This window comes from Periplaneta americana, chromosome 8 (genome assembly GCF_040183065.1).
Source record: "Periplaneta americana isolate PAMFEO1 chromosome 8, P.americana_PAMFEO1_priV1, whole genome shotgun sequence".
NCBI classification, from domain to species: Eukaryota; Metazoa; Arthropoda; class Insecta; order Blattodea; family Blattidae; genus Periplaneta; species Periplaneta americana.
Window position 1 is genome coordinate 124175882 of NC_091124.1, and position 15933 is coordinate 124191814.

Below are 15933 nucleotides of genomic sequence, written 5' to 3' on the forward strand. Positions count from 1 at the left end.
GTAAAGCAAGGAGGGCACTCCACTTTATTATGAGAATCTTGAGAAAGGCTAGCCCCAAATCGAGGGAAATAGCATATCTAACGTTAGTGCGACCGTTAATGGAATACGGAACTACATGTTGGGATCCCTATAGAATATATCAGATGAACTCCTTAGAAAGAATCCAGTACAGGGCAGCTAAATTTGTTAAAGGTAAAAGAGAAGATGGGAACGATACGATAAAAGAAATTAAAAGGGAAACTTTGGAAAACAGACGTAGGAAAACTAGAAAAACATCATTGTATAGAGCACATCTAGGTCAGAAAGCATGGGTAGACATAACGGCTCGGTTAGACAAGCCAACGTACTATGGTAGGAACGATCATGATTTTAAAATCAAATGTAGGAAACAGAAAACGGATGTAGGTAAATTCTCATTTTTAAATAGAACTATAAATGATTGGAATGACCTACCTGCAGCGGTCTTTGAGGGCTGTCCTTCCTTAAGGAGATTCAAGAATAATTTAAAAAGTTGTGTATAAAGTGCAAATTAAAATTAAGGCGACATTTAACATTTAATTTTTTAAGGTGACATGTATTTATTTAGCCTGACGAGTTACTTCCTTGGTTTGAATTGTAAATTATTTAAAAATAGCGTGTAAGTGGGTCTTAGACTAGAAATGTTTAGTTTAAATGTAGTTCTGTTTATAAGTACAGTATGCATAATGGTGTAATTATTTGACTTATTTGAACTGTTGTATCAGTGAAGCGAGGTGAGTCAGTGAAGTTATGGTTTTACAGTGCAGTGAATAGTTCCGATCAGTGATAATTTATAGCGTCAATGAAATGTGTTCTATAGTGTCAGTGAAATGTGTGCTAAAGTGTCAGTGAAATGCGTCATAGTGCCACTAAAGTGTGTGAGATGAGAATAAAGTGAAAGACTATTGAAACTTATGTAGGGCCTGTACCTAATAATGTAGGTTGTAATGTAAAATTAGGTATTTTATTTATGTTTTATTATTATTGTGTTAAATTATATTGTGTATTCTTATTGTATTGTGTATAAAATTGTAGGCCTATTGTGTATTGTATAATTGTATTGTGTATTGTAAATATTGCTTATCATTTCTTTGTTGTGTATTGTTTATATTGTGTATACCACTGCCACCGGGTGCATGCCCACTTGCAGTGTAAATAAATAGGGGAAAGGCCCCTATATTGAACCACTTTGCCTTTAACACTAAATTGTGGCAATAATCTCACAACAAAGTCATCAGGAAAATTTGCATTACATTTGCAGACTCTTTGGCTATACAACACAATTGCTAATTAATGTTGTCATTATTTAAATAAAAAAAATAAAACTGAGAAGGTGCGAAATGGTCCAAATTAGGAACATGGTCCTTAAATTGGACCAGCCTTATCTTAAAATGAACCACATCATTTTAAATTCAGAAACAGTTTTATTAATATAAAATATAAATATTTATGTCCTATACTTAAAGAAATTATTTAATTAACAACAAAAGTACGGAAGAAGTTTGTGATTATAATGTCAATTTCCTTGAAAACTGGAGTTTTTAGATAATAATAAAAAAAAACTTTCTTTTTAGAACATGAATTACAAATATAGGGCTTTCTTTGTTATCCACAGTCTTCACAGTAACACACTTTCTGTTTAGCACTAACGTTTGCACATTTTTAATGAAGCCATATCCTACATTTCATACACTTGATCATATCCATCATTTCCAACAATTCAGAAATTTTGCAGTACCAATTCTTGTCATCATTTCCTGGGTGACCATATTGGAGCTTTCTCTTTAACGGTTTATTTCTTGGTGTCGATGTAGGCCTACCTGCTACTTTCTTGTTTGTTTTCCTACAACTCATTCTTGTGTGAACTGCTTGTGACGATTTCAACTGACGTGGTTTTTTGTTTCCTTAATGTGGTAAGTTCAGGAATAGGAGCTATTTCAGCAAACAGTGTTAGGCCTACGCCTGGTCATGTTTGGAGATTTTTATGCCCAGTGAGGATTGGCCGTAGAAATGTCTTCAGAAGTGTAAGGCCTACTAGATTGAAAAGACGGAAGTGAATTTTGTAAAGATGAGTTTGGAACACTTGTGTTAGGCTCATTCTCATGGTTGACGGCAGTAGGAGTGAAGTCGCTTTTTCTGTCGAGTGGCCAAATTCCAGTTTTCGCAAATCCACACGTTGCATTTACCACTGTAGCAGCTTTATCATAAGCTTCTCCTATTAAAGCTGACACCTGAACTGAGTTATATTTCGAGATAGGTTACTTCGAAGCCATTTGTCTGCAACCTGATTGTAGTATGATGACAAGGGCTTGAAGAAAGCCACGTCACATGGTTGAAGCCTGTGCGTTGTAGTATGTGCCGGCAAAGAAAGCATTACAACACCATGGCCATCAAGTATAAGTAACACTTTGTTATTAGTGCTGGGCTTCACAATGGCGATGACACGTTGTAACCACTTAAGAAATAACTTGCTAGTAATCCATCTACTTTCAGAACATGTGCATATTGAATCTGGTGGTGTACCGGTGTTCAGTTCATCCTTAAATGTCAGCCATTTCAAAATCAACATGGGAAGAACGTAAGTCCTTGTTACACTCATGCAACACACTTAGGTTGTGTTGGTGCTTCTTTCACCACTTGTCAGGTATATCTATTTGCACGAGTTGGAAGGTCCTAAAACAAAACAATGTTTCCTAAATTGGACCAGTTCAATATAGGGTTCAAACGGTGGTTCAAATTACGGGCAAAACCATTTCAGATTATTTAGTAACTGTAAAACAAGGAAACGTATTGATTGAAAAAGTTTACGCATGAATATTGTTGCTATGTAACTACTTCACAACATGCAATAGATTAAGATTATCACAATCTTGCCTGATTTGTCGTACAAGCTTAGCTAGAAAAGTCAAATATTACATCAGAAGCACCATAAACACAAAACACTTATTACAGCTGAAACCATTGCTCCGAACGCAAGGTCAACTGTACCCAGCATTCACTGCGCTAAATAGTACTCTTCTACTTTAATTGTGGTGTACTCTGTCGAACAGTTAGGGAAATAACAGAGTGTTTCAATTTAAGACACGGTTCAATATAGGGACCTTTCCCCTACATACATAGTGGGCCAAACGCCATTTACTGAATACGTAGAAAAGAAGGGTTAAAATTAAGTTATTACCATAATTCAATGGAAACATATAGCAAGTAAAATACAGTATAGACATTAAGTCTAAATGATGTCAGTCTTTATTAAACTATGGTTGCATGTAATAAGAATTATTAAGAAACATGTTAAAGGAATTGTCATTGCACCAAATGAGTGCTCTCTGGACCGAAATGATCGCATTTTAATTATTTAAACACAATTTAAATTAAGTACCGTAACATATTAAACGATTTATCCTTCTATCAAACACGAATGTTCCCTGGATCAAATGTCCTATTTTAATTATGTAATTACTTTATATGTATTTCTAACGGGTGCAGCGGAGCGCACGGGTACGGCTAGTTACAATACTAAAGCTAGAGACAGCCATGCAACTGTTCGAGACAGTGATAACCCCAATCGCTAGCTACGGGCTAGAACTAGTATGGGAGAAGCTTACGGCGAGCGATTTGGAGAGGCTGGAGAAAGTAAAAACCAGATTCATGAAGAGGGCACTAGGTGCAATCAAATATACACCGAGTAGAATGGTCTACATGTTGGCCAGAGAAACACCATTCCTGGAGGACCTGCGAATCAAGATGATGCTGCCAGCAACGGAACCTTACAAGGATGTCGCAGAGAGAAGAAAACAGAAGGAAAGAGAAATAGAAAAAGAATTCTTCGCAACAGACGCCATGACGAACAGGGAGTGGACCAGCAGTAACCAACCACAAAGACACGCTATTATAGGTTTGGCCACGCACGGTTTCCACTATAAATTGTGCAAGACAGTGAAGTTTCACCAACCGAGTGACTCGTGTGAGTGCAAGTTATGTAAACAAAAGTGCGGCAGATATCACTTCAAACAGTGCAGAAGATGGACGGAGTCGTTGAATGACTTGATAAAACAATAATGTGTAATATCAATGCTCTTTCGAGCGCATTTTACTTATTATTATAAATAATGCTTTAGGTTCCTTTATTATTTTACAACTATTGCAGAGAATTTGTGTGATTAACTTTCAATATTACTGTAAGTTTGAGCTTTCTAGAAGAGATTATGGCTATTAACGCCTTCGTCGAAGCAGTATTCAGTACTACCAACCTCTAGCGCAAAAAGTTCTAAATTTGGGTTAATAGGGTCAGTAATATCGGACAAATATGGTCAACATGTTTCAAATCAGTCCACTCAAATTAAGTATTTATTTTCAATTCTTTGTGACAGATGGTTAAATGTAAGAGGAAAACGTCAAATTCGTGGACTGAGAATGACATGCAGAAGGCTATTAAAGGATTTCGCGAGGGAAGAAGCCAGCGTCATGCTGCTGAGTTGTTAGGAGTTCCTCATTCATGTCAGCAACGACGTCAACCACTTGAAAAGTAAAGGCCGTCAAACTACGTTTACTCCAGAACAAGAAAATGTACTTGTGTCTAGAATTTTGAAACTGTACGCATGTACGAATGTGATTTTGGACTACACTGCAACACAGTTCGTTGGTCCAGAAAAGAAAACAGTGTTTGTTTGTGGAAGGTGTAAAGTGTTAAATTAAATCAATTCAATATTGATTTTAACGTTCCGTGCAGGCATATAGAGGGAAGAATTGTGACCCGATTTGCCCTAAACACTGGCCCCATTTATCCTTATGCAGAAGGATAAAAAGGGTTACTGCAGTGAAATATTTCAGTTCATATACGGACAGTTAGTTTAGAGTAAAAAAGAAACATTTTTGGGGAAGTAGTATTTACATGTGGCTGTAACTAATGATATGTTAGGAGTGTAATATATTACGAAATTAACAATGAAATTAAGGATTTGTTACTTTTTGACCCCATTTACCATTGGTTACCCTAATAATAATAATAATAATAATAATAATAATAATAATAATAATTTATTTATTTATTTAAACTGGCAGAGCTAAGCTCAGTAAGGCCTTCTCCTCCTCCCAGCCACACTCTAAAATTCCAATTGAATACAATTGGTTTTTCTTACCTTAATATCTAGACCGTAAAACAACATGAAAGTGAATAATGAAAGTAAAAGTAAATAATGAAAGTTATATAAGTAATGTTAGTGAGAAAATTATAAACATTGGTAAGAAATAATAATAATAATAATAATAATAATAATAATAATAATAATAATAATAATAATTTAAATATTTTATGTGATATACTTGTATATAACTATTAAACATTGAGAAACTTGAAACAGCTATTATTAACAAGAATTGTTAGAAAAATATTTTCTTAGTCTATTGTTGAATTGGTTTGATGTCTGACAGTCCCTGACATTACTCTGTAGGGAATTCCTAAGTCGAGGAACAGTCACAGTGAAAAGAGATGAATATGAGGATGTTCAGTGGGAAAGAATGGATAATATTGAGTAGTGTTGCGATCGTGTGTCTAGATTATGGTAGGTCAGCTGTCATCAGAACACAGCACTCTCGGGCTAGCGTCCCTTACCCGCGGATAATACACTGCCCTAGCGTGCATTCGTGGCTGTTGGAGGGTATGCTGTCTCTCTATCCCTTGTGCACGACGGAGCATATTTCCTTACCCTCCACGCACTCTACCCATTTCAGCGAGTGCTGACGACCACTATGGTAAGTGGATAAATTTTGAAAACGAGACGCAAGATAGACAGTAGTGGAGAAATGCAATATATGATAGAGGAGGGAAAGACAGTGGATTTTCCTACGATCTTCTAAACGGAGCAAGGACAACATTTCGAGGGATGGTGTTTCGTGATCAGCCCGGCGAATATTGCAGACGAAGATAGAGTCAGCCCAGAGTGCAATATATCACAAAAAAATTTAATTTCCTTGCAACCAAGGAGTTGGTCAGTGTCGAAGATAGCTACAGAATTGTCTGTTTCAGAAAAGGGAGGCTGTTGGAAACACAATATGACATTCTTCCTGATTCTCCAAAAAACAAAGATAAATAATACGGATAACATAATTTGTTTCATGTATTCGTATATCTGGTAAGAAATAAATGAACTCTCACAATTATTGTTACAGGAGTATTTTAATTGTATTTATTCATAAAGAGAATTGGAATACTAATGTGAAATAATTATTACTCTTCACATATTATAAAAATATGCAGCAATATGTATTATTTATTTAATTATGATGCTATAAATCATTATTTGTAAACAATGATACTTTTACACCTCCCGTACAACAGCAGCAAAGTAACATTTTATATAGTATGATAAAGTTACTGATACGCCTGTAAATCTCAGAAAAACATTTTGAAAATTTAGCAAAAACTTCTTCAGACTTTGAGTAAACAATCATAAAAATTTCAAAATGTTCTGTATTTTTCAACCCATGTTTCAACTATATATATTAAGTAATTTTTTTATATAAAAAACGCAAATATTTCATTATTACAAAGATTAGACTCAAATATTTTCACTTTATCTTTTATTACACATGAGACTTGAATATGTACTAAACTTCCTGAAAGTTTCATTCAATTATATATGTATTTCATGCTTAACCAGATTGATTCAACATCATTTGGTTTGTGGCAGACCAGTACAAAGCCCTCATAGATGATTAAAAATTTACAAGTTTTTTTTTACAAACATTTAACTCATTCAACTATATATATATTAATTTCCGACATATGAATTTTTAATATTTCTGGTGCGCAATTCCTACATAGTGCAATCCACTTGCAGCCTGCAATATTAAGATGCCCATATTTCTGAAACCGCTAAAGACAGAGCAAAAACAAATGGATTTATTCATTATTCATATCATACTGCACATACAGTATACTTAAATTATCATTAAAATACAAAAATAGGCCGCCAAAAGTTGTTTGTAAATCTGATCGTTCCTATATATTAAATAATTAAGTTTAGGTTTGTCTTATCAATAATATTTTAAGAAATTATACTATAACAGCAATATCATGATAAAGGAACTGAATTGTAGTAAACGCGCAAAATTTATAGTAACGGCCAACGACGAGTCAAGTCAGTAATTCTGTTGCAGCCCAGCTCAGCAGGAAGCTCAACCCACTCCTTACACATTCCGATGATTTCCAGCCGGAGTGGCAATACATTAACCTTATGGATTATTTCATTTGGACTCATTTCTATATACTGAACCATTCTAACGTTGCTTGGGCCTAATTACTCGTACTTATCTTGTTGATGTTAGAATATGTTTGAGCAAAATTATTTATTGTTCTTTGTCGCATGTTCCTGTTGATTCTTGTTTTTAATTATTTGCAATTTCACGGGCCAGATTAATTTAAGGTGTAGCTTTTCTTAGTAATTATATTTTCATGTTTACTATTTTAATCATACTGTGATTTACGAGTTCTTTCTGTATCTTGACTTATATTTGCCAAATCCTCTGTAAATTGAAAACAGTACGAACTCTTTATTTAAGGAGGTGTATTAGCTAACTAATAGCGTAGCAATCCCACTATTTACATTATACGAATCTTGCTCTTTTCACTTGATCATGGTAAAGAGAATAGAACGCAGTCCTTTCTGTTCCGGTTATCGTCTCTGTACATATACAATATATTGCAAAGGATCCTTATATAAAATTAAGTTTTCAATTTTCAACAATAACTTTATATATTTATTTCTGAAAAACAATGATTATGATCATTATTCTAACAAAAGTACTGGTCATGCAATTGGGAGTAACATATCATTGATAATAATCATTATTAGTATTATAAAATAACTGAAATGATAATTGGATTCGCACCAATATTTATGGTATTCATGACAATTGTAATGAGTATTATACCTTTTGTAACACATAAAAAACATTTATGTCGATGATATGGGAGGTGATGATCATAGCTACTTAGTGGGGTTTAAAAGGGGCGCGTCAGCTACTATGGCTATTTGCGCCCTTATCTAAAATCATTCACAAAACTTGATCATAGCTATAAAGATAGTATTATTAATAAAAATAATTATTATTAAAATTAGCATGGATTATTGGCGAAGAAGTTGTAGTCTAACAATAACGGACCGAGTGCGGAATGAGGAAATAAGAAATAAGACAAAGGGGATACAAGATTACGTATTTGAGACAGTCGAAGTCAAAGATTGAGATAATATGGTCACATGAGAAGAATGACCGAAGAGTAGTGGTCGCGGAAAATGTGAATATGACAGCTTGAAACACTCAGATGAAGAGGAAAACCTCGTTATTTCTGGAGTAATGGAGTGAAAAATTTAATAGATAGGAGAGGATTAAGAAATGAAAATTAGAGGGATAGATCAACATGGAAGCCAGAATGTGAGAGATGCCTGTTGGTGTAATTAACTCGCTTGCAGCTGCTACTGCTGCTGCAATCATTAAAACGAGGAACGATTAGCAGCTGATGTTAATGGTATTATATATAACGGCAAGAATTATGACGATGAAACTACAAATGGAAAACAATAAATTTATTTTATTGGGTTATTTTACGATGCTGTATCAACATCTCAGGTTATTTAGCGTCTGAGTGAAATGAAGGTGATAATGCCGGTGAAATGAATCCGGGGTCCAGCACCAAAAGTTACCCAGCATTTGCTCGTATTGGGTTGAGGGAAAACCCCGGAAAAAACCTCAACTAGGTAACTTGCCCCGACCGGGATTCGAATCCGGGCCACCTGATTTCGCGGCCAGACGCGCTGACCGTTACTCCACAGGTGTGGATGATAGCAATAAAGTTACTTTGTTTTTGTTTTTATTTTTTTCCCCGTGAGTTTATGCTCAGTAGGCCTAAAGTCTGGCTTAATAGTGTTCTTCCGTTAGCCAGATCTCTTTTTGAAGAGAAGATATCTTCTGAGTAGAATTTAAGTGTAATCGCTATGATAAGGTGATACAGTGCTCCAACCATGAGAATGCGTGCGACAGAGGGGCGACGTGCAGAGGGAACTATCGCTCGCTAGTGGATTCTAGTTTTGTGATTGGTTCGCGATAAGACGAGTCTTTCAAGTATACAATAGAGCGTCTCGTTTAGGCACAGTGAAAACGTAAACAAAGTGCATGTAACGTGTGGGGGGAGGACGAGCCATACGATAAACACGAGGGATGCACAAGGTTTTAGTTACAACACTTATGGCGTAGCATTAATTGAAATTATATTTTCCAATAACACACAAAACAAAAGAACACAAATTGCATAACGTTATCATACACACATTTTAAGAAACAAGTAATTGTAACTGCTGTATAATAATAGGTATCTACAAGTTGACTGTAAGTACTCTTGGTTATTCAATTAGGACTGCGAGGTCTCATATATGAATATATTTGCAATTGCAACGTTGAAATAATTCAATATAACAAATCAAATTTTGCTACTGTACTTGAATAAATTGAACTTTGAGAAGGGATGATTATGTTTAGGAACTTCTGTTATTACTTCAGACCAATACACTAAAGTTTTGTAAATCCGACCACAGAAGACGGTGATATTATGTTAGTCATACAGAGAATGAAGTTCGTGACTGTAAGAAACGCTGCTTGAAAGCAACATCATAAAAGTAGCAAAATTTGATTTGCTATAATGAATTATTTCAACGTTACAATTGCTTGTTTGTTAATATGTGTATGTGATAACATTAGGCAATTTGTGTTCTTTTGATCTGTGTGTTTTTGGAAAATATAATTTCAATTAATGCTCCACCATAAATGTTATAACTAAAACTTTGTGCGTCCCTCGTGTTTATCATTCGGCCCGTCCTCCCCCAAGCGTTACCAATATTTTGTTTACGTTTTCACTGTGCCTAAACAAGACGCTCTACTGTGTCATTTAGAAAAACTGTTTAATCTATTTTATGGAACCTCTCGCAGTCGGCGTGCTGCAGCACAATGCACACGTCGCAGTCGTCAAGGGCGCTCCTGAGACCTGTGGCGACCTTAACACATTTGCGGGCAGGGTCCGCAGGGATAGCAGAGGTGTCCGCAGCCAGTTGCATCAGGATGGGTTTAAACTCCCTGGCGTCGCAGAGTGTCACGACAACGCCATCCTTGAAGAGACGGAGGATGTCCAGCAACAGGAAGACGGCCATGGGGTGGGCCGCGCCCACAATGCAGAACCGACGCACGCAATGGCTGGCCACCAGCTGCGCCTCTCTCTTCTCCTGGTCCAGGAACAACTGAGAATGCCAAATCAACTTGCGTGAAAGCCATCCAGATAGAGCGGAGGCCATTTTGGTCATTCCGCATCAAGAAAGTTCCACATTTTCTCGTCAGAGAAAGAGACTAAGACTGCAGTAAGAAAGAACGAATTCAAGAAAAATAAGGTGTCGAAAGACAGGGAGGAAAAAAGGAAAAATAAATAAGTAAATAAATAAATAAATAAATAAATAAGGGAGAAACGAAATGTCAAAAAGGGAATGAAATAAGATAAGCCAGAAGGGAATAGAGAAAAGGCAGAAAGGAAAAGGTAAAATTGAAAGCAAGGAAGGAACAAAGATAAGATAAGAGAGAGACAGATAGATAGTCAGATGAAAAGCAAAAGGGGGACAAATTAAATGGATAGGAATATAAACTGAAGAAAGGGAAATGTAGGCTATTAGAAAGTACAGGGAAGTAGCAAGAACATTAAGATCTGTGTTTAGTCAGTCCGAAGGCAAGCTGGAACCTCAAAAGTGACACCAATAAGCCATCCCTCATGAGGCAAATGAGCCAGGAGATAATGAGATAGGGTCATCAGTTCCTTTCGGCCTCCATTGCATACGTCGCTGACTAGTAACATAGTTCACTAAATAATCAGACTTGAGAGAAAAAAAAGTTCTTTCTCTAACATAAAACTTCAAGTAAGATTTGCCGCATAATAGTAGATTTATCAGCCAGAACTTCAATCAGAAATACACCAAGATGTATGCTTCAGAATGTTGTATTAGACGTGAAAACGCTTGTGACTCCTTTATTAATGGACCTTGTTTGCCGTAAAAGACGTCAGAGACGTCAGTCTGGAAGAAGCAAAATCCAGTTTTTATTCCAGGGACTTGAAATAGCCTACATTCCATAAATTCCAACATAATCTACCCAGTACGTCTTCAAACCAATATTTTTCAGGGATACACATGTATACAGTCCCGCGCCGTGGAGTCGCGGTCTGAGGCATCCTGCCTAGGACTCGCGTTACGGAATGCGCGCTGGTTCGAGTCCTCATGGGGGAAGAAATTTTCTCATGAAATTTCGGCCAGTGTATGGGACCGGTGCCCACACAGCATCGTGATGCACTTGGGGAGCTACGATAGGTAGCGAAATCCGGTTGCGAATGCCAGCTATAACGGCTGTGCTAACTACACGATACCTCCATTCTGGTTGGATGATCGTCCACCTCTGCTTCGGCATGTGGGCGTGAGGTCAGCAGCCGGCTGGTCGGTCTAGGCCCTTCACGGGCTGTAGCGCCACGGATTATTATTATTATTATTATTATTATTATTATTATTATTATTATACATGTATACAGAAGTATAACGCTGATCACAGATGAACATAAAATATCCAAACCAATATATTTAACCCACATTTGACTGAGGTAATATTTTGTCAAACCATCTTTGTCTGAATCGCAGCCTATACTCAGCGAGGAATGCTGTCTATGCGCTGGTTGTGATGTCTGTTGTGTATGACGTTTTCAATTAAATGTATGTTTTTAGTGACATGATCTATATCAGCTTCCCTCCTTAGAAGTACACAAACATTCTCTACCGGATTGAGGTCAGGCGATTTGCCCGGCCAATTCATTAGATACACTTAGAGTTATAGACTTATTAATTTATAGTTGTAGGTAAAATATATTTTTGACAGATAATGCCGTGTGACAGCCTTCACCATTTTAAATGAAATTGACTTTTCATTTTCGTTGAACAAATCCCAGACTTGTGGAATCAGTCGAGTCTGCAGAGATTTGATGTATTGATCTTGTCTCATTACTGTATGCCGCTAAAGACATGAAGCCTTCCCAAAGCTTTACTGCTAACACAGACGAAATCAATACTGAAGTTGGTGGCTTGATGGTCTTTATAAGTCTTCACTGTATTTTCTGAAGTCTTTTTAAAAAACTGTTTCTTGTTCGCTAAAATTTAAAAAAGCTACCTTTTTAAAAAAATACTTCTAACAACAATACACATACAAACACATTAAAAAAATCTCTCCGACGGGAAATTACCTTGAACTCTATTATCAAAAGATGACATTAATGTTTCTAATTTATATGTGATATATTTTAACTACTTCCAAATTTCAGTAAGGTTAGGAAAATTAATGCAGGAAGCACCTAATTTTATTTACTGAATTAATTCCAAGATTGTAGCCCACATGATATTCTTATTGAATTTAGTATTCCCAAGAAACTGGTTCCATTAATTAAAATGTCTCTCATTGAAACACACAGTTCGCGTACGCCAGTTTCTGTGTGATGCTTTTCCAATTCACTACGGACTAAAGCAAGGAGATGAACTATTACCTTTCCTTTTTAACTTTGTTCTGGCATATGCCTTTAGAAAAGTCCAGGAAAACAGAGAGAGTTTGGAATTGAACAGGTTACATCAGCTGCTTGTTTATGCAGGTGACATGAATATGTTAGGAGAAAATCCACAAACGATTAGGGAAAACACGGGAATTTTACTTGAAGCAATAAAGAAACAGGTTTGCAAATAAATCCCGAAAAAAAAAGTGTATGATTATGTCTCGTGACCAGAACAGTACGAAATGCAAATACACATTTGTAAATTTATCCTTTAAAGATTGGAAAAATTCGAATATGTTGGAGCAACAGCAATACATATAAATGGCACTCGAGAGAAAATTAAATATTGAGCAAATATGAGAAATGCCTGCTATTAATCGGTTTTGTCATCTAGTCTGCTTTAAAACAGACTAAGTTAGAATTTATAAAACAGTTATATTACCTGTTGTTCTGTGTGGTTGTGAAGCTTGAACTCTTATTTTGAGACAGGAAGAGAGGTCAAGGATGTTCGAGAATAAGGTGCTTAGGAAAATATTTGGGTTTAAGAGGGATGAAATTATAGGAGAATGGAGAAAATTACACAACGCAGAACAGCACGCATTGTATTCTTCACCTAAAATAATTATGTATTAATGTATTTTTTTATTTCATTTCATTTCAAATGACACTTAATGAGCTATTGCTGTACCTAGGGCAGTACATATAGTGGAGATTCGGCTAATTCCGCAATATTAAGAAGTAAATCATATTTTATCAAAATATTTATTAGAAAAGGTTATCAAGATATGTAGACATAAACGAAACCTTTATTTACTAAATGAAATAAAGATATCTATTATAATGCAAATACTGTATTATTTAGTTGTACATACGTTACAATTGGAAAAGGACAACTTGGATAATTCCGCAACAATCGGATAAATCCGCAATAGAGCTTGAGTAATTCCGCAGTAGTAAATAAATATGCGATAGGCTACACTGTTTATTTGGATATAATGATCAATACTAACTAAAGAAATCGGCACGATAATATCTGAAAAACTCAAACAACATTATCTGACAATCATTCACTGTTCTTCCTACAGGCCGGGCACTGGAAATCAGGCACATGGTCACTTAAATCCATACGTTTATAATGAAACCTGTCCTGACACTGAAGACACTGTTCTCCCTGTTTATCATCTTTAAAATGTCCACTGCAAGCTTGACCTATCTTTTGGTTGGTCGCCGTTGGTTGGTCAGGCCTTTCAGAGAGACATCTTTGGGTGGCTTGGTCACGTTACTGAAACCAACTTCAAGATTCCACCATACATGAGGTTTCACATCTATTGCATATTTTTTCACAACACTTTCCAATGAATCGTAAAATTCTTCCACGTTCCCTCTTGTAGAGGCAGCAGCTCGGTTCATTAATAAGTTTTCTGGTAGTCTCATAGTGAAAAACATGCCTTTCTTTAAAAGAGAGCCACCATTCCCACCCTGCAATTCCTTTCTTGTCAGAAAATGCATATTTTTTCTCTTTTACTCTTCTTAGCGAGATTGAATGCATATCGTCTAACGCAAGTAGCCGAAAGTCCAAAACCAATAGACTGCATTTCTGTAACACATGCCACTAATTTTATTTCCTCTTCTGCTTTTAAATTAAAATCAAATATGGCTTTTTTCCGCTGATGGTGATAGCAATGACCGCTTCTTTAGTGTGTTGTAAGGAATTTTGAATTCTTTTCAGTCTCTGTAAATTGTCCAAACTTTGTGCAACATTTTCCCTACAACGGAATGGATGTAATTTTCCTTGTTTTTTCTTCGCCCCTGGCATGTTGGCAACCTGCATAACACATAAATCTAATCTATAATCGTTTGGAGGAAAACCATATCCATGTCAATGTCCATGTCATTTAGATCACTACAGATGATAGAATTTGTCAAAAAAAAAAACTTCATTCAAATTCCGCGTGTTTTTTCTTTACAAGGTCGGCAAAATTACTAAGAAAACAACTTCCGAACCTAAGCTCCTGACAGACAATAGAAGTAAATTTGTGTTATAAAGTATAATATAGATTGATTCTCTTCTCTATTTCCAACAGAAATAGATTATGAAAGTAATATAAAAGGAACAATTTATGTATAACAATGTTCACCTTCTTCACAGCTGTGTAGCGAAACACGAAAAACAACCGATTTCCGATGTTTCACTTTATTGCCGAGAGAGGTGTCGACAAATATTCTTGATTTTCTTTTATAGCACTGCAGAGGACATACCGTCTGTCGACAGCCTCTCAAAACTTAATCACACCCTTAATCTCTGTCCCTCTCTTAAAGTGAGAGTCCAAGTTTCACAACCATACAGAACAACCTGAAACATAGCTGTTTTATAAATATATTCTCTTATGTGGCGATAACCATTACAAATGATTATATACGAAGCAGTCGTGTCAGAAGAAGAAACAGGATTTTCTATTTTAAGAGAGTATGTTACAGTAACGCTTAGGGAAATGAAGAATGCGAAAGTAACAGGAGTTGATGGAATGCGCATTGAATTAGTGAAATACTAGGGTGAAGACAAGAAGGAAATTTTATCATTATTCAACAAAATATTATGATAAAAGTGGTTGGCGTGAAGATTTTACGGAGATAGTGTTACTGCCAATACCCAAAAAAAAAAAAATAATAAATAAAGTGCAGTTTGGCTTCAGGAAGGGAAAAGGTACGAAGGATGCAATTGGAATATTATGAACAATCGCCGAAAGATACCTAGAGGAGAATAAAGAAGTGTATATGGTATTTGTGGAAATAGAAAAGGAGTTTCACAGAGTGAATTGGAACAAACTGATGTGGATCCTAAAGAATAGGTGTGAATTGGAAAGGTCGAGGCTGATCATTAATCTTTATATCAAACAACGAGTCGAAGTCAGGATAGAATAAATGTCTGAAGGAAATGAAATAGGAAGAGGAGTACGACAAGGATGCTCTTTATTACCTACCCATTTCAACATCTACTTGGAAAATTTAATGAAGAACTATTTTTAGAATACGGGAGGGATGATAGTACAAGGAAGAAGAATAAAATGCATCAGATTTGCTGATACGACAGTAATGGATATGCTACTAGAGATAAATGCCAGCTGTGAGCAATATTGTTCGTTTATTCATTCATTCATTCATTCATTCATTCATTCATTCATTCATTCATTCATTCATTCATTCATTCATTCATTCACTCACGCACTCATTTATTTATTTATTTATTTATTTTGGTATAGTTAAGGCAATCAGGGCTTCTCTTTCACACCATCAGAAATACA

General features: G+C 35.8%; 1 protein-coding gene across 1 annotated transcript in view; it reads right to left on the reverse strand.

Annotated features, from left to right (window-relative positions):
* Window positions 1-9971: 9971 nt before the first annotated feature.
* LOC138704242 (uncharacterized) overlaps window positions 9972-15933 on the reverse strand; it is a 40959-nt gene continuing 34997 nt past the window's right edge. The window contains exon 2 of the mRNA XM_069832120.1: window positions 9972-10304. Within this exon, the coding sequence (XP_069688221.1) occupies window positions 9972-10304 (333 nt within the window). The remainder of the gene's footprint in view (window positions 10305-15933) is intronic.